The sequence below is a fragment of the Drosophila pseudoobscura genome, chromosome 3 (genome assembly GCF_009870125.1).
Source record: "Drosophila pseudoobscura strain MV-25-SWS-2005 chromosome 3, UCI_Dpse_MV25, whole genome shotgun sequence".
Lineage (NCBI taxonomy): Eukaryota > Metazoa > Arthropoda > Insecta > Diptera > Drosophilidae > Drosophila > Drosophila pseudoobscura.
In genome coordinates, this window is record NC_046680.1 from 17,725,583 (window position 1) to 17,744,259 (window position 18,677).

Sequence of the window (18,677 nt, forward strand, 5' to 3'; positions counted from 1 at the left end):
ACCAAAAACAAACGACAAAATGTAGCACAATTTTCGGCAATGCATCCTCCTGTGGCCCCCTCATGATACCCAACCCCAGGACCAATTCAGGGCTTGGAACCTTTGGAGCGATAAGCCAAATAAATAACGCAGCAGGCAGCAGGCAGCCGGCAGCATGCAACGTAGGGCCAGCCACATCATGCCACAACGTTGGATGCATTGTTCAATAAATCTATTTGGCCTCTAATCGAAACGCACACACAAACACAGAGGGGGGAAGGGGAAGGGGCAGGGGCAGGGAATAGTAGTACCTGGCAGAGGCAACAAATTGCCAGGGATAGGATACGCACAAGACCGGCATCAGGCAGGCAGGCAGGATGGTAGGCAGGATGGCAGGCAACAACAACATATTAATCCAAATTAGCATCAAAGTGATTTAATTGCTTGGAATTTCAGCGTTGGCAAACACTTTTCCACTTTTCCGGCCATGAGGAGGCCATTGCTGCTGCTGCTTGTAAACCGGCCCCAAAAAGTCTGCTGCCGCAGGTGGGGCTCTGCCGGGCTGCATTTTGTCAACGTTTGGCCATCGATCAGGCTAAAACAAGGCTCACACTCCACTTGCTGCAGCTTAAAGTCCCTTCGAGAAGGCGTCTTCCCCTTCAAGAGTGTGTCCCGTATCTATAAATGCTTGTACAAAGCCCTTGGCACGATTTATGTGGCTTTTAGTAATATGAGCAAATATATTACGTGACGGATCAGGACCAGGACGGATCTGCCGGGGATAGAACTAATTGAATTGCTGCCGCTGAAAACGAAACAAACTCGAAATTAATAGGCGCACATCAAAAGCGACCCAGCCGCAAAAAGGGGGAAAGGGGGAAAATAGTAAAAAGAACGCCCACCAGCTGACATCGAAATTAAAGGCAGAAACCTATAAGGGCCAGGACATTAGGCCAGGCCAAAGGACAAAGTGTAGCCAACTGTGCTTGGGGGGGGGGGGGGGGGGGGGGGCGCATTTGGGGGAAGCTTGAGCAATATTTATTGAGTACGTGATCTCCTGACCAAATCCGAATGTAAGCGGAGAGTTTTGAATTTTTTATTGCGCCCCGGGATGCCGGACGCACGGACACACCATTGAAATGTCCTCCGCTCCATGAACATACATGTGCATGTGTCTGTGTCTGTGTGTGTGCGAGTCCTGACAGCTGCCAACTTCTGGCTTCCTTTTGGCATGCAAAAGGCGGACAGGCGAAGTGGCTTATTAAAAATTTTGTCAACTTGCAACTCCTTTTCTCAGCCTTCCCCCTGGAGCGGGAGCAGGAGCCGGAGCCGGAGCCGGAGCACGAGGCAGGAGCACTTTTTTATGACTTTTTCACACTCAACTTGGCCTATGCATATATATTAGCCAAAGATGCCAGAGGTTTCGGCCACCCCAGGCATCATTAAAGTCCAGCTGGAATTATTTCCAATGCAATTTTCAACGACTTAAAGGATTTCTTTAAATAAAATAAGTAAAGCCAATACAGAATATATTTCCCTACCATCTATCCCAAAAATCAATCTATTCTTATTACTGGTCCCACCAGAAGCCATTCATTATAATCGTTGCTCAGTTCGACCTTTGAAAAGGCTTATTTTCGATTTCAGGGAATTTTAATGCAGTTCTTTAAGGCATTTTCCAGTTAAACTCCCTAAGAAGACAGCGAACCGACCACTTTGGGGCTCTACAGCAACAAAAACACTCTGCCACAGGCACACAATACCAGCAAACGCACACACACTTGTTGGGTTTTTCATTGAGTTGTTTTTGCAACACCCGCACGACCCCAAAAAAGTATGCTAAAAAGTATGCTAAACGAGGCAGAATGAAAGCCCCCTGATTTCCAGGATGTGTGTGTGTGTGTGTGTGTCTCGGAGTGTGTGAAATGTTTACTTGCGACGGCACACACCTCCCCACCCACGCCCACGCCCAAGCACACGCCCCCCTTCTGCCCAGAGGAGCCATTGTTCTCGCATGGGGCATAAAAAACACTTAAAATGCCGTTAAGTTAAAATAATAAAGTTAAGCGGCCGCCGGGCAGCAACAAAATCTAATGTGACAAAGGCCTGCCACAACAACAACAGCAAGCGTTGCAACAATTGCTGACATATTTCACAATGTGCAACAAAAGACAAGGAAGAAACAGGGCAACAAACAGAGAGAGAGAGAGAGAGAGAGAGAGAGAAGGTGACAAAAAACTAAGCCAACACAAAAGCAGAATTCCAAATGGAAATGGTTAAAAGAAAACGCCAAATGTTGGGCATATTTTGCAGTGTTGTTGGCCACACACACACAAACACACACGCACTCAAGATAGGGCTCTCCCCTCCCCCCCCCCTCCCTTTTCCCCCTCTTGGTGGGCTCTTCAGCGGCGGCCTTTTGTTTCAATTGTCTGTAGTTTTGGTTTTAGGCGTGTGCGAGCCTCGTTATAGGTAACTGTAACTGTAACTGTATAGCCCCATGTGTATGTGTGTGTGTGTGTGTGTGTGTGTAAAGGACAATAAACGACTGTCAACATATGCGCGACGCTCCTCGACTCCACTCCTGTGCAACGTGCACGCGTCTCTGGAATGGCGTGCGAATTATTGCCCACGGAAGATATGAAATAAAATTTAATGAAATGCTTAGAAAATGCAAAAACCCCATTCACGGCTCGGTTCGGGTCCCGGTTGTCCCCTTTCGTTGGATATGTTTCGAAATAGGGGTTTCACTTGAGCGTAAATCGAATACTTTAGTGGGCTACTCTCCCAGAAATCCTTTAAAAGGCATTTTAAAGCTACAACTTCATGATATACTGTGAAACACACAAGGTTCTGTTGAGGGGATACGATACGATACTATAGAGCCTGAAAAAGCAGGTTGAAATGATCAAAACGAGTGTGTGGCTTAATCAACTAATCCTTTGCTAAAATACAGGAAATACAACATCGATAAAAGCTATAGAAACGATTATGGATAGTACATGCGACACCAAGAACAGAAAAGATCAGAGACACATCAAGGATTCTTGGGCTAGTAGGATGTTTGTAGTTTATAATCCCCAAGATTCCCTTAATCGTTACTCAACAACACCAATGGTTATCCTATAGATACACATATATAGTTATAGATATTCGTATAAATCACAACATCCAGAGTAACAAATGAGACTTGATTATAGACAGAACATGCGACACCAAAAACACAACAAATCAGTGGCTATTTAAATGGGAAAAGAATACTCTTCTTCGCATTCAATCAGAGATTGAGCTTCCAATTTGAATAGCCACCAACCAAGGGCATAATTTTCGGTACAAACTTGTTTCCGGGGCTCCCTTTTTTCAGCTTTTCAATGGCCACCACCACGCCCACATAGGTCTTGGCATACTTACTGACACTGAGCGGCATTAGGGCGCTCTGCAGGTGGCTGAAGATCTGTCGATGGTGGTGATGGTGCCCCAGACTCCCACCGCTGAAGTACAAGTGGTTCTGGTGCAGCGACAGCTGCTGGTGGTGGTGATGATGGTGGTGGTGCACGGCAGAGAGATGCTGCTGCTGCTGCTGTTGCTGTTGCTGCTGATGGAGCTGTTGCTGTTGCTGATGGGATTGCTGTAGATGGTGATGTTGTTGCTGCTGCTGCTGCAACGCGGAATGCTGCTGATGGGACATCAGTTGTTGCTGATGCTGCTGCTGCTGCTGCTGCTGCTGATGGGATTGCTGAGGAAGATGCTGCTGCTGCTGCTGTTGTGGGTGGTGTGGCTGCTGCTGGTGTCCATAGGTTCCGTGTTGCTGTGCTGCTGCTGCTGCTGTCGCCGGCAGGGACACCATTGCTGCGGCGGCTGTGGCTGCCGCTGCTGCTGCTGCGGCCGTTGCTGTGGCGGTGGCCGTGGCTAGAATGTGATGATGCGTGGTGGATGAGCGATGCTGGCTCGGAAGGCTGTGTATGGAGGCGTGCACCGCCGACTGATAGATAATACCGTTATTCGATGACATGGCCGTCATCGACTGGTGGTGGGCATAGGCCATCGTGGGTCCGGCATGACCCACATTTTGGGCCGGAACGGCGGCCGCCGCCGCTGCCATACTGCCGGCCGAAACGGGGGCCAGCGGCAACGAGCGATAACCGGCCATAGATCTATCCTCAAACTCTCTCTAATTTATTGTTCACTGTTCGCACTGATTCACACTGTTCTCACACGCAGATCTGATCCGATCCGATCCGATCTCTTTCATTTATTGCTTGCTGTTGTTTTTTTTTTCGCTGCCGCGTTGAGCGTCTTTTCGCTTGCGAATCCGAGGGTCGACTAAGTGTCCGAACCCTCCACGAGATTATTTCCTACAATTTTTCGTACGATTAATTTGTAAGTTGAATAAATTTTCCTGGCGGGAGAGTAGATTTTAGGCTTAGTTCGGGGTTGATAATGTCACTCCGTGACGATGATAAGGTCCGCCCCGCTTATTATCTTGACATCTCAATATACCTTCTACCTTCCACCCATCCCGAGTCTCGAATCTCGAGTCTCCAGTCTCTCCCGTGTCGAGTCGTGTGTCAACATCAAATTTAGACACACTGAAAAATTTCACAAAATTTCCTGGACAGCAGCATCTAATGTTTAAATATTTATTGTTTTCGAGTTGAAATCTGTAGCTATTTTTCTTTGGTTTTCGTATTACATTTGTTTACATTCGTTGTGGGTGGGAACCTTGAACTAAAGTTCGACCTTAAGCAAGTTGCCCAAGAAGGTGGTTCTGTGGCGTGGCCTAGGCACGGTATTCGTCCGGGCCATCAACTGACAGACTGTCAGAGGGCCGAAACTAGACCGAGATAAGCCCCGGCCGGTCTCGTGTCCATAAACAATGTATGTACAAGAATTTTATGAGTCACAAATTATGGGGAAATACAAGAATCTCTTAAATCTTAATCGCAAAATTCCTAAAATTTCCACAAGAAGAATCAATAGGATTATTTAGCTAAAACACCAATTGACAACATCAATAAAAAACTACATAAAACACACACATAGTACATATACAATGGATATGGGATATGGGATATGGGATATAGGATATAAGATATGGGATATTGATATAGTTGCTATAGAGTCCAGACAGAGATCTTAAGTACACCAATTAAATTGAATCACATTAACATGGACACAACATCGAAAACGACAACGACAACGACAAATAAACCAACAAACAAACAGAGGCGAAGTGTAAGCAAATTACATAAACAAATTGGGGGAAATTGGAAGATTGAAACATGTCTTTCCCCCGCTCAGAAAACCATCATCGTGTGGCTGTGGATGTGAATGTGGATGTGGTGGGGACAGAAGAGGAACCTTGTTGCTCCTGCCCGAGCGAGAGATCAGGCCGGAGAAGGAAGTGCGTTAATGCTGATGGCCAAATATTGGCTTATCGCTGACATCCTCGACGCGCTGCCCGTCGTCCTCCACGTAGTGGAAGCACGCGAAATACACGTAACACGTAACGTAACGGAGAGCGAGACAAGAGAGAGATAGAGCGAGCGCGACCCACGTGCGACGTGCTTGGCCAAGGTCTGAGAACTGAAAGCTGAAACGGAAATAACGGAGTCCAGCGCCACAGACAAGGCCATTCGGCTCGCGAGCTGGCTGCCGTCGGCTAACGGGACAATCCGAGCGCCAGGATTCGTCGGTTGGCTGTGCCCCGGCGCCTCCACGAGAGCAACAGAGATGGAGCATGGCTTCTGTGTTGCGAGATGATGGATACGAGAAAGGGGTGTGGGTGGGGGTGGGGGTGTTGTTTTGGCAGTGGCTCAGTCGGAGAACTGGAGAGGGGGCATAGGGGGGATAGTGTAGGAGGTTTCAATAGTTGTGTGGGTGTGTTTCTCTCCAATTGGTTTGATGTGGAACGTACATCAAGTGCGTCTTATGTACAGCCTTGGTCAAGACAGTAGCATCATCCATCGGAAAAGTGATTCAAGGGAACTCCCGTCAATTCCAGAACTCTAGATTGTCCTCCGAATAACAAGAAATAATCATAATTATGATGGATGCACCTACTATTGTTTTGAACGCAATTATGGCTTAAATATTCCTTAGACAAACACACATTTGGACCATCAACAATCGGTATTAGCCTAATTTCCCTTTCCCTGCGTTTGTTGGGATGATCAAGGTACTTTGTGTGGGTTGGTCGACAACAGCACCTACAAGCACACACACACACGCACACAGAGGCATTTCTATTGCACAACATATTTTAGGGGTTGGTGCCCCGACTGTTAGAGACCTGCGCAATAGATTTGTATCCCCCCAACCGCCACTACCTCCGACGAGAGCCTAAAACTTTCGAGGCTCGTCGGCTCCATTTGGTCCTACCCCAAAAAAAAGAACAAAAACAAAAGCCCCGAAGCAAGAACAATAACAAAGAGCAGAAAGACATGAAGAGAGGGCAAAAACAAAAATTACACGTGCCTGGCAAGCCTTTTGGACACCTTTTCAAGCCCCCCAACCAGAAGAAGACACGAGGTGGAGGAGCATACCGGTGCAGCGCTGGAATTTTTAATCAAAACTGAAGCCTGAACTGAACGCCAACGTGCAACTATGCACTTGCAACATGTGGCGAACACACGAGATTCGCTAAATAATTAAATATATTTTATATAGCAAATAATAATATATTTCATTAGTTGGAGATTAATATCAGGCAAATATTTGGGTTATTGATGAACAAATTCTTTTGGGGATTTAAGGGGGCCATTTGAAATTTAAGCATTATATTATTTTGAAACTCGATCCGCTGATAGGTTTTAAAGACCCTAGGAGCCCAAATAATTACACGGCTAGTTGGGCGGAGTGATGCCAGCATCGAATCAAGTATTGAAACAATCTATTGATTATATAAAAACGTTGAATATGGAACATAATCCGCATATTCCACCAACTGCTAGAATAAATGAATAAATACTGTTACGGTTTAGTAGTTAGTTTAATTATCCATATTGTTAGAGAAAATAGATATGGCATGAAATCATCGTTTATCGTTGATCGTTTATCGTACCTTGAACCCCGAAGGAATACAAATTTGAGCCCTTCAAAGAACTGCTTTACAGTCCCTTTGGGTCGGAGAAGGTTTTCAATTTTTTAGTGATAGGAGTAACCATCAATCGGTACAGGAACTCGATCAGATCAGTAGGGACTCGTCCCAGACTCCTTACAGCTCCTCCCTCAGCTTCGATTGGAGTTCTGTCCTGTGTAATACCACTTAAACTTATCTATTGCCTGGCACGTTCTAAACGTTTTTCCACAAAATTTGGTCGCGTTACTCGTCATTGAACCACCATTACGAGCACACATGCACACACTGAAACACGATTAAAAAGCCCACTGGAAACAGTATATTATTAGTTCTCAATCGACTGAGCAAACATGTTTTTCGTATGGTTCCTTGGATCATTGCTGTTGGGCTCTTGGCAGGTGGAGGACAAGTCCAAGTCTCTCAACTTGTACTCTCAATCGGTACAAAAACTCGATCAGTATTGGGTATCGAAATAAGCTATTAATCAGGAATAATCGAGTGGTGACAGCACTGAGAAAGTATTGGCGAATGACGGCAACGACACGCTCTTTGTACTCTTCCCACTGGTTCGGTTAGAGCTCTGCAACCGGGCCAATGTCTGGCATTCCTTTCTTTATAATATCACTCTGAACCTGTGCGAATTCTTGGGCAGTGTTAAGAACAAGAACACCCCCAACGGCATTCTTTTTACCCACGCCTTCTCCTATATTAATCCGTATCGAAACAGGGCCTGGACGTGTCCCTTCCCTGTGAGTAGCCTGGACATATATATCCATGATTTTTGATCTAGTTTCATTCCATTCTGTAGGTCAATTAAACTGTGGAGATCGTGAACCTAGACAGCGATATCACTAAGTTGCGCGAACGTTTCCCTATTGAGACGGGCGATTATGCTGCCCAATTCAGTTTGTATTACAAAAAGATCCTAAGGTTCAATGGCTCCATGGTGTACTCAAACTACAAAAAGCGCTAAATAAAAGAGTTAACAAGCTTTACGAAATTCAGTTCTCAATTCAATCTTATCTCAGATTCCAAATTGTTGGTGTTGCAAAATCGCATATATGTACATATCTCACAAATGTGGAAATTATAAAAAATTTAAAAGTTTTATAAGTACTGATTTATTTTTACACTTAATCTTGCAGTCCCATCTGTTCCGAAATTCCCAATTATAGTGCCAGATGCAAAACGACAAAAAATATGATTAAACGTATGGGCCACTATTAAGCCAATTCAGTGAGATGATAGAATCGGATAAAATCTAAATACATATAACGAATAGATATAATACTCGCATGAAATCACTTTTGAAAGCTTAAGTAAATCGTTCAACAGCTAAAAACTAGCAAGGCAATAGTATATTATAAAAAATAAATAACGCATATAATTACGAGTAGCATGCAAATAACAAAGAGCTCGCGTTGGTATCTACCACACCATCGATACCCTCTGTGGGAGATACCAATAGATATATCGGTAAATATCGATAAGGCAAAGAGGGCGCTTTGTAAAAGACGATCAGAAAGAGAGGCTGCGCAAAAGCTCTTCTAACACACTATTTGGATGGCCCACACAACATACATAACTGATTGGCAAATGGTATATTCGTAATCGTTGATCTCTTAATTGCAAAGCAAATCTGTTGATTGAAAGCTCATTTATATGCACAAGCACATAATTATGTGTGCTCGATGGAACTAATGTTGAACAATTATGCACACAATTTAGACATTTTAATGTGTGATTAGAGTGATAAAACCAGTGTAAAACTATCTTTGTGCGGCACAAATGGTCAAAGCAAATCAGGGCATGGCAAATACGGCCTAAAACCGGACGGGGAAACAAAACAAAAAACACAGAACTTTGACACAATAATCACACGAAAAGAGGACTGTGGAAGGAAATGTGGGATGGGTGTGATGGGCGGTATGGGCTGTTCTGGCAAAGTTAAAAACAAGGGAAAAGAAAGGCAGTATGCAGTAGGCGTGGCAGCGTCAAATTAGGCACAGTGTTATCTAATTAGCCACCTACAGGACCAAGGACCCAGCACCCCCCGCCCCTCTATCACGGCTGTGTGCGTGTGTGTGAAGTGGTGCTAGGCGCCGGCCATCATATTTTGCAATTTAACTCACACGAAAAGAAGGTTTTTTGCCTCGTTTTTCTTCACTTTTTTGAACACTCTTTTTTTGGGTCTTCTCTTTGTATTCTTTTTGGACGCGCTCAAGTTTCATAACAACGGAAATGCAAAAGTTTTGTGCAAAACAAAGCGTCAAACTTTTTTATTTCTCTTGGCAATTATGTGCTCAAGGAAGGAGATAGACGCAAGAGAGGGAGACAGACAGTACAGGAGCAGGAGGAGGGAGACCCAGAGAGAGAGTGAGAGATAGGAGCGGAGCAGTGGCACAGCCAAATAATGATAATGAAGCACACAAGGCACACACGGCGCTGCCCGGCCCGGCCAGAAAGGATTTTCGAAGAAAAGCGCCCAAAAAGAAGTGAACAAATTGTAACGGGGTTTTTTTTCGTTGTACCCAGGAAAACGTGGAGTGCCAGGATATATAGGGGCTAAGCCGATCTAGACATTGTATCGACACGAGTAAAAAATCCCATGGAAAGCCATTCACTGTTTTTGGATGTCGGCCCTGCAAATGCCGTGTAAAAATTACAAAATTCCGCAGTCACCAAATAATACAAAAATAAATCCATCTCGCCCTAAATACATTTACAAGCCATCTACCGATCTGGCAAATTGTACAATTATGTCCATTAAAAAAATGTAGAATATTTTTCACGCCATATGCCAATTGGAATCTGTATCAGTCGGTATATTATGGTCGAGCTGTTGTGCCCTGAAGCGATTGGGATTCAACACATGACGGGACTTGCATGCAAAAGTATCTCACAGATCCCCCATCCATGTGTGTGTGGGGGGTAATTTGTTTAATTTTCTTTCCTTTCAAAGAAAACAACAAAAAATAGGCATCAAAACAACATTATACTGATAGAGATAGAGAATAACTCAACCAAAGGCAAATTTCGTGGCTTTTTCATTTTATTTTTTGTATTTTTTGCATTTTTGTTGAAGGTTGGCCGCCTTTTAGCTAATGGCCGTGATATAGCGAAAAACTAAAGCCAAACTAAATTAAAATATTTTAAATTCAGAGCTGGCAAAAGTTTTATCAATAAAATGCCCTGTCTCTGTCTCTCCCTCTTTATTTTTTGTGTGCTTTGCTTTTGGATTTGTTTAACGGGCAAATCAGATAAGGATCTTTCAAATGTCTGCATTCAACACATACCACACGTATGGGTGGGTCGGTGAGAGAGGAAGCTAGAGAGAGAGAGAGAGGAGGGGGGAGCGACGGCTCTGGGGTCTCTCCCGAGCAATTGAAACATCAGCAATACTTGAGCTTTGCAATATGCCGACACCCCCACACCGAGGACCGAGGACAAGCGACTCTGACGCCTTAAAAATCTGGTTGAAAAATCACTTACGCCTTGGCCACTTCTTCTTGGCTGCTGCCGCTGGTGCTGCTTCTGTGTCTCCCGACATTCCGACCCCGTCAGCACAAATGGCGGACACTCATGTATCGAGTGCAATAATCAACATCTCCTACTCCTCCTCGAGGCGGGCGAACTACCGGATTTCTGTGACATCAGCACATTTGCTCGATGGCCCCCAGGCAATGGCTGGCTTGACTTGGCCCGGCCGTCGTTGTCAAGTTGTCACTTGGCTAATCGGCACAGGGGATCTCAGAAGAAGAATCGTTCTAAGGCGCTGCCAAAATGCGTGGACAGGGCTCAGCTAGCTAGCTAGGATGTGTCCCAGGGATGCAATTACAGATCGATATACATATCGATGGGCGATGGTCACGCAGACACTACAAAAAGCTTCCCAATCGATCGACGGCAATCGATAGACAACAAAGGCGCCATCTATTGCAAGGAAGATCAGAATTAGGTAAACAAAGGAGAAAACTGAATTTGTAAAAATAAAAATTTCTTAATTTCCCCTCAAGTTAAGTTAAAACTTTCAATTGCTTCCAATTCGAAGTCGTTGAGAGTCTTAAGCACTTTACGCTCAAGCGAATTGATTTGTTCCCTCTTGGATATACTTATTTTGCCAACGCAAAGGAAATCAGTGGGCCCACTACCACCACCACTGGCCAGGATACTCGTGAAACTTGCTACGATAACTTGTAACTTGTTACTCAGCGCACACATCGCTAATGAACACTGGACCCTGGAGTCTCTGGGGCGGGGCGGCGGCGGCGGCGGGGAGAATATGTTGTTCGGTGTTTGTTCGTCCTGCCCGGCCAGAAACGAAACAAACAGAGCGGTGGTCCAGGGCTCGGGGACCCCTAAAAATCATTCAGTCTATTGGGGCCAGAGCTAGAGCTGATGACGGGTGTGAAAATCAATGGGCAATGAGCATCGCCCATTCACAGCTGAGTGCAGTCCGGCCCTTAGGGCCGCCTAAGACGTTTCACGATTTAATTGAATAATTGTTAGGCATGCCACGTACAACCGAGAGCGCGGAGCAGAGAGAGACCTCCCCCTAAATCAGCGAAAATTTCGCCTGACCCTTTAAAGCAATGGCTGGTGGTGGAATTTTGTCCAAACAAAAGCGTGGATATCTTCCCAAAAGAGACTGCGTCAGGATCTCGTTTTGGCCTGGATGCAAATGCCCACCTGCATCTGCGCCTGCCCCAGCACCTGCTGGACATCCTCCCTAACAATTTATGCACCGCATTTGAAATTCATTGAGGAAACGCTCTCCAGCTGGCAAATCCCAGAGACTTACCGTTCCCAAGTGGCACATTCGTTTGCGTTGTTGTCGATTGTTGCTGTTGCTGCTGCTCCGATGTCACCGTGTTGGACAATTTATTTGCTGTTGACGTTGTGGTTGCTGTTGCGGCGGCGGCGGCGACCTCCAGTTTGCTGCTGCCCCCAGCTCCGTTAATGGCCAATGTGGTGGCGCTTTTGCCTAGCCTCAGTATGGTTGTGCCTGTCGATGATGCGGATGGTGCTGCCCCTGCTCCTGCTCCCGCTGCGGCTGCTGCCGTTGCGGCCGCCTTGAGCTTGTGCAGCGCACCTGCCATGCCCTTGGCCGCCTTTGAAGTGCGTGTCACGCTTAAAACATTCGATGATACGGAGGCCGAAACATTCACAGGCGGAGAAACGGCCATTGAGGAAGTGCTGCCTGATGTGGAGTTGCGTATGACCAGAATGGATTGCGATTTCTCCAGTCGCTTGAGTGTCTGCAGCACGAACGGCGATTTGCTGTCACAATTGCTCTCCGAGCTGAGGCTCCGCGTGGCCTACGGAGTGGGTAAAAGTGTGAAAGATCTTCATTTCGTGGGAGAGTGATCTCTACTTACGTGCTTCAGCAGGAAGGGCCTCTCTATGAGCTTGGTCTGTGCCGTGCCGTTCGCCTGTTTCGTTCGCTCCTGGGCCTTCAGCACGCTCTCCAGCTGGCTGGCATTGATGGGCGTCTGCAGGAGGATCGTGTTGCTAGCGGCATCCTTGGCACCAACACCGCTACTGCTGCCGCTGCTGCTGCTGGCCACGATGGATATGGTGGAGCTGGTGCTGGTGGTGCTGCTCCCCGAGCTCTGGACAATCGTCTTGCGAGCCACTGTGGTGGTCGTTGGCAGTTGATTGAGTGTGATGGCTGTGGACGCCTGGGCCGCCTGGGCTGCCTTCTCCTGGTGCTGCTGCTGCTCGTTGAGCAGGGTGAGGATGTCCTGCTTGTTCTGGATAATGATCTGGCCGTTCTCGTTGCGTGTGCCCCGCAGCAGGATGATGTTGCTAGCGTTGACTCCATTTGGTGGCTGTAGCTGCTTCTGTTGCATGGCCCCGATCTTGAGAGTCCTCGTTGTGGCTTTTGTGGTTTTCGCTGTTGCTGTTGTTGTTGCTGTTGTTGTGGATTCAGCCTCATTTCTGCTAAGCTTGCCGCTGCTCTGGGATCTGATTAGGACATTTTTGGCTTTGATTTGAGCTGAAAGCAGAAGAAACAAAAGGTTAAAATGCGATTTGGGATGTCATTTTCCGCCGTCCGCTGTCCACTCGCTGACCCCAAAAGCTGCCAAGCCCCCCGGAAATGGCAAACAAGCATCTATTGTATGCAGATTCAATGGAAACTGAGAACTTCATAACCGCAAACAAGATTTATGACTCGCATCTCGATGGCCAGTCAAAGGGATCGGTTTCGGGGATCGAAAGCTGGAGAAATATGGCATTAGAAATCGACACAAGCACACACACACACGGAGGGTGGGGACGGGCGACAAATATGACGGACGACGGACGACAGACGGCGTCGTGGCCAAGAGTTGGGCCATTGTTGCACTTTCCCAGGGCCGCCAGTAGAGGAGTCCAGCAAATGTTGAGCGGTCAGTGGCTTAGACACGAACACACACACACACACACCATTTTGTTTGGCCAACAATGAGTGGTGGGCTGGCTAGAGGGGTGGGGCTACTGGCGCTAAATCAAGCGAAAGACGACATGTTTATGGCTGGTACGAAGGACTTGCCGACTACGTAAGAGGACTACTTAGCACAGGCCCCAGCCAAAACGCAATAAAAGTGCAACAAACAAACAAACAAAACAGAGCACACAGGGGGAGAAAGTAATGGCGGGGCTGACGCTGAGTAGGGAGGGGGGCAAGGGCTGGCAGAGGCTTACATGCGTTGCCAAATATAGACTCCGCTCAAGGCTGAAAGGCGACAACAGACACGAAACGTAAAGTGCGCGCCGGAAACATTTGAAAATGTAGCCTAAACACTTGTCCGGCCTTTATACCCGTGTCCGGCACACCACCCCCCCACCAGCTAACCCACTGTGTGACTGTTTGTTTTCGAAAAAACGTGCGGGTCATAATTAGCCGCCTTCAGCTGCTGTTCCTGCTGCTGCCCTCCGACGTCCTGCTCCCTCCTGCCACACATACACACAGACACGGACATATGCGACCCAAGTGGACGAGTGTCTGTCTCCAGCCATCCCCCGTCTCTGCGTCTGTGTGGAAAGGTCGCCAGAGTCAGTGGCAGTGGCAGTGCCAGACCCAGACCCGGACTCCGACCCGGACCCGGACACCGGAGTAGTGGCCCATTCATCCAGGCGCACATACTTCATTGTAATGTATGGCAGGCACCCATAGACCAGCCAAATGCGAACCACACCAACAACCAGAACAGCAGAGAGCATAGGATAGGCCCAGAGAGTCCGCGTAACACATAAAACACTTTTCCGTTGTGCTGAAGTTTCGCATATTTTTGCGTTCGTCGCGGCTTTTGATGGGCACTGGCGCACAGTGGTGCAAGGTGGCCCCGAAATGTGGGGAGGTCTAACTTTTGTTTAGAATCGCCGACAAATCTGCGGTCTGTTCCAATGTGCCTTGAGTGGTGGCTGTGCAACACGACAAATTGCAAGTCTATTGAATTTTTATTAGAAGCATAAATCAAAAGAGCGTTAGATCTGCCGGACAACGTTTTGGGCAGGGGTTCGATAAATATGTCAAATAGATGTTTGTCCAGAGATGGCCAGCAGCAAAGTGAGGGTTAAGAAAAAGAAAACGACACTGTGTCGTCTGGCGATAGGCGGGCGTTGATGAGGAGGTGCCTAGCAGTGAATGGAAGCCAAAAATACTATTATATTTTAAATTATCAATGGTTTGATCTAGATTTCAGCACTCTCAGTGATTCAGTGTCTGGTTATTTTCCCAATCTATCCACTTAAGCACCAAACTCTGTATTTAGTTCTTGCTTTCGATGAGTATTATCATCTTAATTGATCGCAGGCCATAAATTTAACGGGCGAATGTCGTGGCGCTATTTTCGCATACCAAAAGGTTGCCAGATCATGCAACATCAAACAGCTGATGGAACTAAAGGAATTTTCCAATAAAGTACAAACTTTTAATCTAAATTATGAGAGAGAGGGAATCATAAATAAACACTGGCTAGTAATGACACACATTCTGTCCGAATGAAAACAAAAGCGAAATTCGGACCGTCCCACCAGCCATCAGTGGGTTAAGGCACGCCAACCTCCCCTCCGCTGAGCCTACAAAGCAAAGCAAAGTAAAACAAAACTAATTGGAAAACCAATACGTTAACAGCGTAATCGAAGCACTAAACGGTTATCAGGTCGGCAAAAAAAAACACAGATTGTGGCACACACTGGGGCAGGGGAAGGGGGTCTGTAGGAGGTGAGGGGCTAGGGCTATTGACACTTACTTTGCTGCCGTTGGAGTTTCAGGGAAGAGGCGCTGCAGCTGGCATCGGACACATTTTCCATGTGCCTGGCTTTTTCACAATTTTAGAACGAACAATAACCTCGCAGCGGGACATCTACTAGATTTTCGGATGCATTTTTGCACACACAACACCTTACACACACACACACTCGCAAGCGTGCACACGAACACAGGTGTAGGAGCAGAACTCTGGGGATAGATATCGAAAAAAGGTAAACAAAACTTGTCCACGACTTTTTGTCTTGCTACGGGGGGCGTGCACGTTTTATGGGGGTTGTGATGTGTCCTTGTCTGCAGATGCATTTAATGCAATAAAAAATCAATAATATTCCTTTTTCACACACGAAATTATTAAAAAAAAAACTAGCGAAAATATTTGGTTACTCCAAAACTAGTGCTGTTAAATGCACCAGAGTTTCCACTTCACAGCACTAAAATTAATCGATTAATCCACAGCTGTTGGGAGTGTGCTGCCACCTAGTTACAAGCATTGTGGCGCCTAAATTTGCTAATTTGAAATTTTTTTCTGTTCGCATAGTAACTTTATTTCCGTTTAAGTTGCTTTTTAAAGCTCTTCGCTAAATGTTTTTGTTTTTATTACAGAAAATCCATAAAATCCATTTTCCTAATAAAGCAAAAACTTTCGCCACATTTTCCTGTGCAGCCTTCCCTTTTCCGTTGCTGAACGGCGAAGCGGAAGTATCACTATCCCGCTTTCTCAATGGGCGGGCGGCGACGAAGCAGAATGACACTAGTCAACAAACACGACGAAATACACCAAAATACTGGCATCCAAGCGAATTTTCATAAAAAAAAACAATGTTATAAAAATACATTAATCGTACATTAAACAAAAAAATCATAACTCATTAATCAATTGTGGTCTATCAGAAAAAGTGGGTCTGATGTCAGGGTTTTTTTCTGGCTGTTGACTAGTGTAATTGGCAGTGCCAGTCGGTGCCAGTGTTCCAGGCTGGCTATCTATTTGTCGTTGTTGTCGCTTTTGTTGCACATTGAAAATAATATACAAAATAATTGAATTACTCGAAATGTGGTGTGTGCATGTACATATGCAAATGTATGAGTAAGGGGCGTTCAGGGTGGCGGGTACTGATAAGCAAGCTCCATCAATGCTAAAGCGCGCCAGAGATCGTTTCGTTTGTCAGCACAGGGTGCCTCTCGTCTCGCCTCACTCGTCTTCTTACGTATGATAAGAGCCGCATTTGGAATTAAGCGTGAATCGAAAACGTGACTGTCCCTCCGCTCGAGCATCGGCACGTAAATTATGCTGATGACACGGGGCTGTATCTGCCACTCCGCCCGGCCAGGCAGGCAGGGCAGGCTCAAGCTCACAATTCCAATGATTGCTGCGGTATTGAAAAATACCAGCACGTTTCTACCAGCCAGACCCGAAAGAATTGCTGGTAACTGGCTTCGGCTGCCATTTGATCGCTGCACACAAATATTTACAATACCATTTAATGACATTTTGCCACAAAAATAATCTGATCTGTAAAAAATCAGTACTTGACTGTTGGATACCTCTTAAATTTAGAGAGATAAACTCTGGTAACAATAGGAATTTATTTGAAATAGAACATAGTCACACTCCCATATCTATAAATTCTGGATACCAGAGCTTTCTTGCTTCTCTTTTAGACTCCGAAGGGTTCTGCCTACCCTTGTATACAGCGAGTACCGGGTATCAGCTCCGCCCCACCACACCTCCCGCACCAAGACGGATCGCAATGACTTTTTCTGGTTTTATGCATTTATTTGGTTAATTGGGCCTTTGAACTCGTCGCCAAAGACGAAAACAGAGAGACGATGATGAAAACGAAGCAGAGATAAAGTCATGCGCGACGAAACTTGATTTAAAACAAAGCGGATCCCCGCGAATCCCCTCCAGACCAACACCCCCTACGGAGAGGGCCGAGACGCTGTCAACGCCCCCTTGGCGACGGCGGGCGAAGATAATGAAAATAAAAACACGCCAATCAAAATGCAATTGCAATATGAAATATCCATATATTAATTATACCAATAATCTCACATTCTTTTCAGGGGGCGTATGGTGTACGGGATGGAGATGGCCGCCCCCACATGATCAGGATCTGAGTCACCTTGTGAACTGTGGCAACAGAGTTAGGAAATAGCTCAATGAAAACAAAATGCAGGTTTTTTTTGGCCGGCGGAAAGGCAACTGGTAATAAAAATGCAGCGAGAGAGAAAATACCAATAAAATCAGTAGCTGCAGCAGCCACATCGCAGTGAGCGGCCTCTAACTGTAAATGGCCAATAGGTATGTGTGTAGTTGTTGCTTTTTTTGTAATGCGTTCAGCTTGAGAGTAATAGAGTTAGAGAGAGAGAGAGAGAGAGAGTAGTATGAGAGAGTGTGTGAATCAGTGCAAAAATCGCAGGTATGTAGATGGAGGCGATAAGACACAGGCCATGTAAGACCAGGAGAGCGCACAGTGGGAGAGAAGACAAGCAGGTGGAGATCATTTCCTAGAACGAACATGGAGGGCCTTGGCTTTAGAAATCTGCAGAAAATTTCGACATTGCCCAGATCTTATAATTTTTGTTGGCTACATTTCCATTCTGAAATGACACCCGTTCCACCGTGCTTGCTCCATTGCTCTCAGCTCCATTACATTACTCCGTACTCCGCCGCCGACTGCAGTCGGATGCCGTTGGCACACACACACACAGGCACAAGTACGCACACTCTTGCATACGAAGCCGGTTTTTTGGGGAGCCTTAACCCAACAGCAGTCAAAATGTGGCAAAACGTAGAAAAGGAAAAATGTGTGCTGGAAAAATGCACGGCATGCAACAAAACAATAGCAAGAGCAGCGGCAACAAAAGCTACAGCGATAGCTAACTATATGGCTAACAAATAATCAAAATCCTCTCGTCGTACATTATACGGTTGACTGAGGAAACCAGTTCCATTGCAATTCCAACCGATCAAACAGCACCAGAAATTACGTATCACGAAAATAAATATTTTTATACTCTAGCAAGAAGTGCTGTAATTTTGGGCAGTTGTTTACCATGCTTATGGACAGCATCAACAGCCGGTAAATAATCTAAACAAATCATTCGAATCGTGTGGTTATTTTTTATATAAAAGCCATCGGAGAGATCAATCAAAAGTGTATATAAAGCTTCGGCTCAGAAAGCTTGTCTTCACTTTCTTGCTTTTGTGTTGCTTCTTCTTCTTTTGCGGCTGCCAGCAGCAGCAATAACAACGACAATATTGTCTTTGAGCCTGGTCTTTGTCTTTGCGTCGAGCTAAAGTTACATACACATATATACATACATATGCACATAAATACTAATGTAGACTGTCATTTC

At 45.9% G+C, this 18,677-nt stretch overlaps 1 protein-coding gene and 1 long non-coding RNA gene across 10 annotated transcripts in view; one reads left to right on the top strand and one right to left on the bottom strand.

Moving 5' to 3' along the window:
- Window positions 1–15,769, bottom strand: part of Camta (Calmodulin-binding transcription activator) — a 35,830-nt gene extending 20,061 nt beyond the window's left edge. For 5 of the 9 annotated variants that reach the window (XM_015184952.2, XM_015184948.2, XM_004444334.3 and 2 more), the window contains exons 1-3: window positions 15,298–15,768; window positions 12,439–13,058; window positions 11,862–12,378 (exon numbers count right to left, since the gene is read on the bottom strand). In XM_015184952.2, coding sequence (XP_015040438.2) covers window positions 11,862–12,378; window positions 12,439–13,058; window positions 15,298–15,358 — 1,198 coding nt within the window. In that variant the 5' untranslated portion in view covers window positions 15,359–15,768. Of the gene's footprint in view, window positions 1–3,390; window positions 4,275–11,861; window positions 12,379–12,438; window positions 13,059–15,297 lie in introns of those variants that run through there. The other 4 variants (XM_033378392.1, XM_033378393.1, XM_002138718.4 and 1 more) reach the window with 4 other exon arrangements.
- Window positions 15,437–17,369, top strand: LOC117183675 (uncharacterized). Its single transcript, XR_004468811.1, has 3 exons — window positions 15,437–15,529; window positions 15,921–16,886; window positions 16,977–17,369. It is a non-coding gene; the product is annotated as an uncharacterized lncRNA (long non-coding RNA).
- Window positions 17,370–18,677: the final 1,308 nt, after the last annotated feature.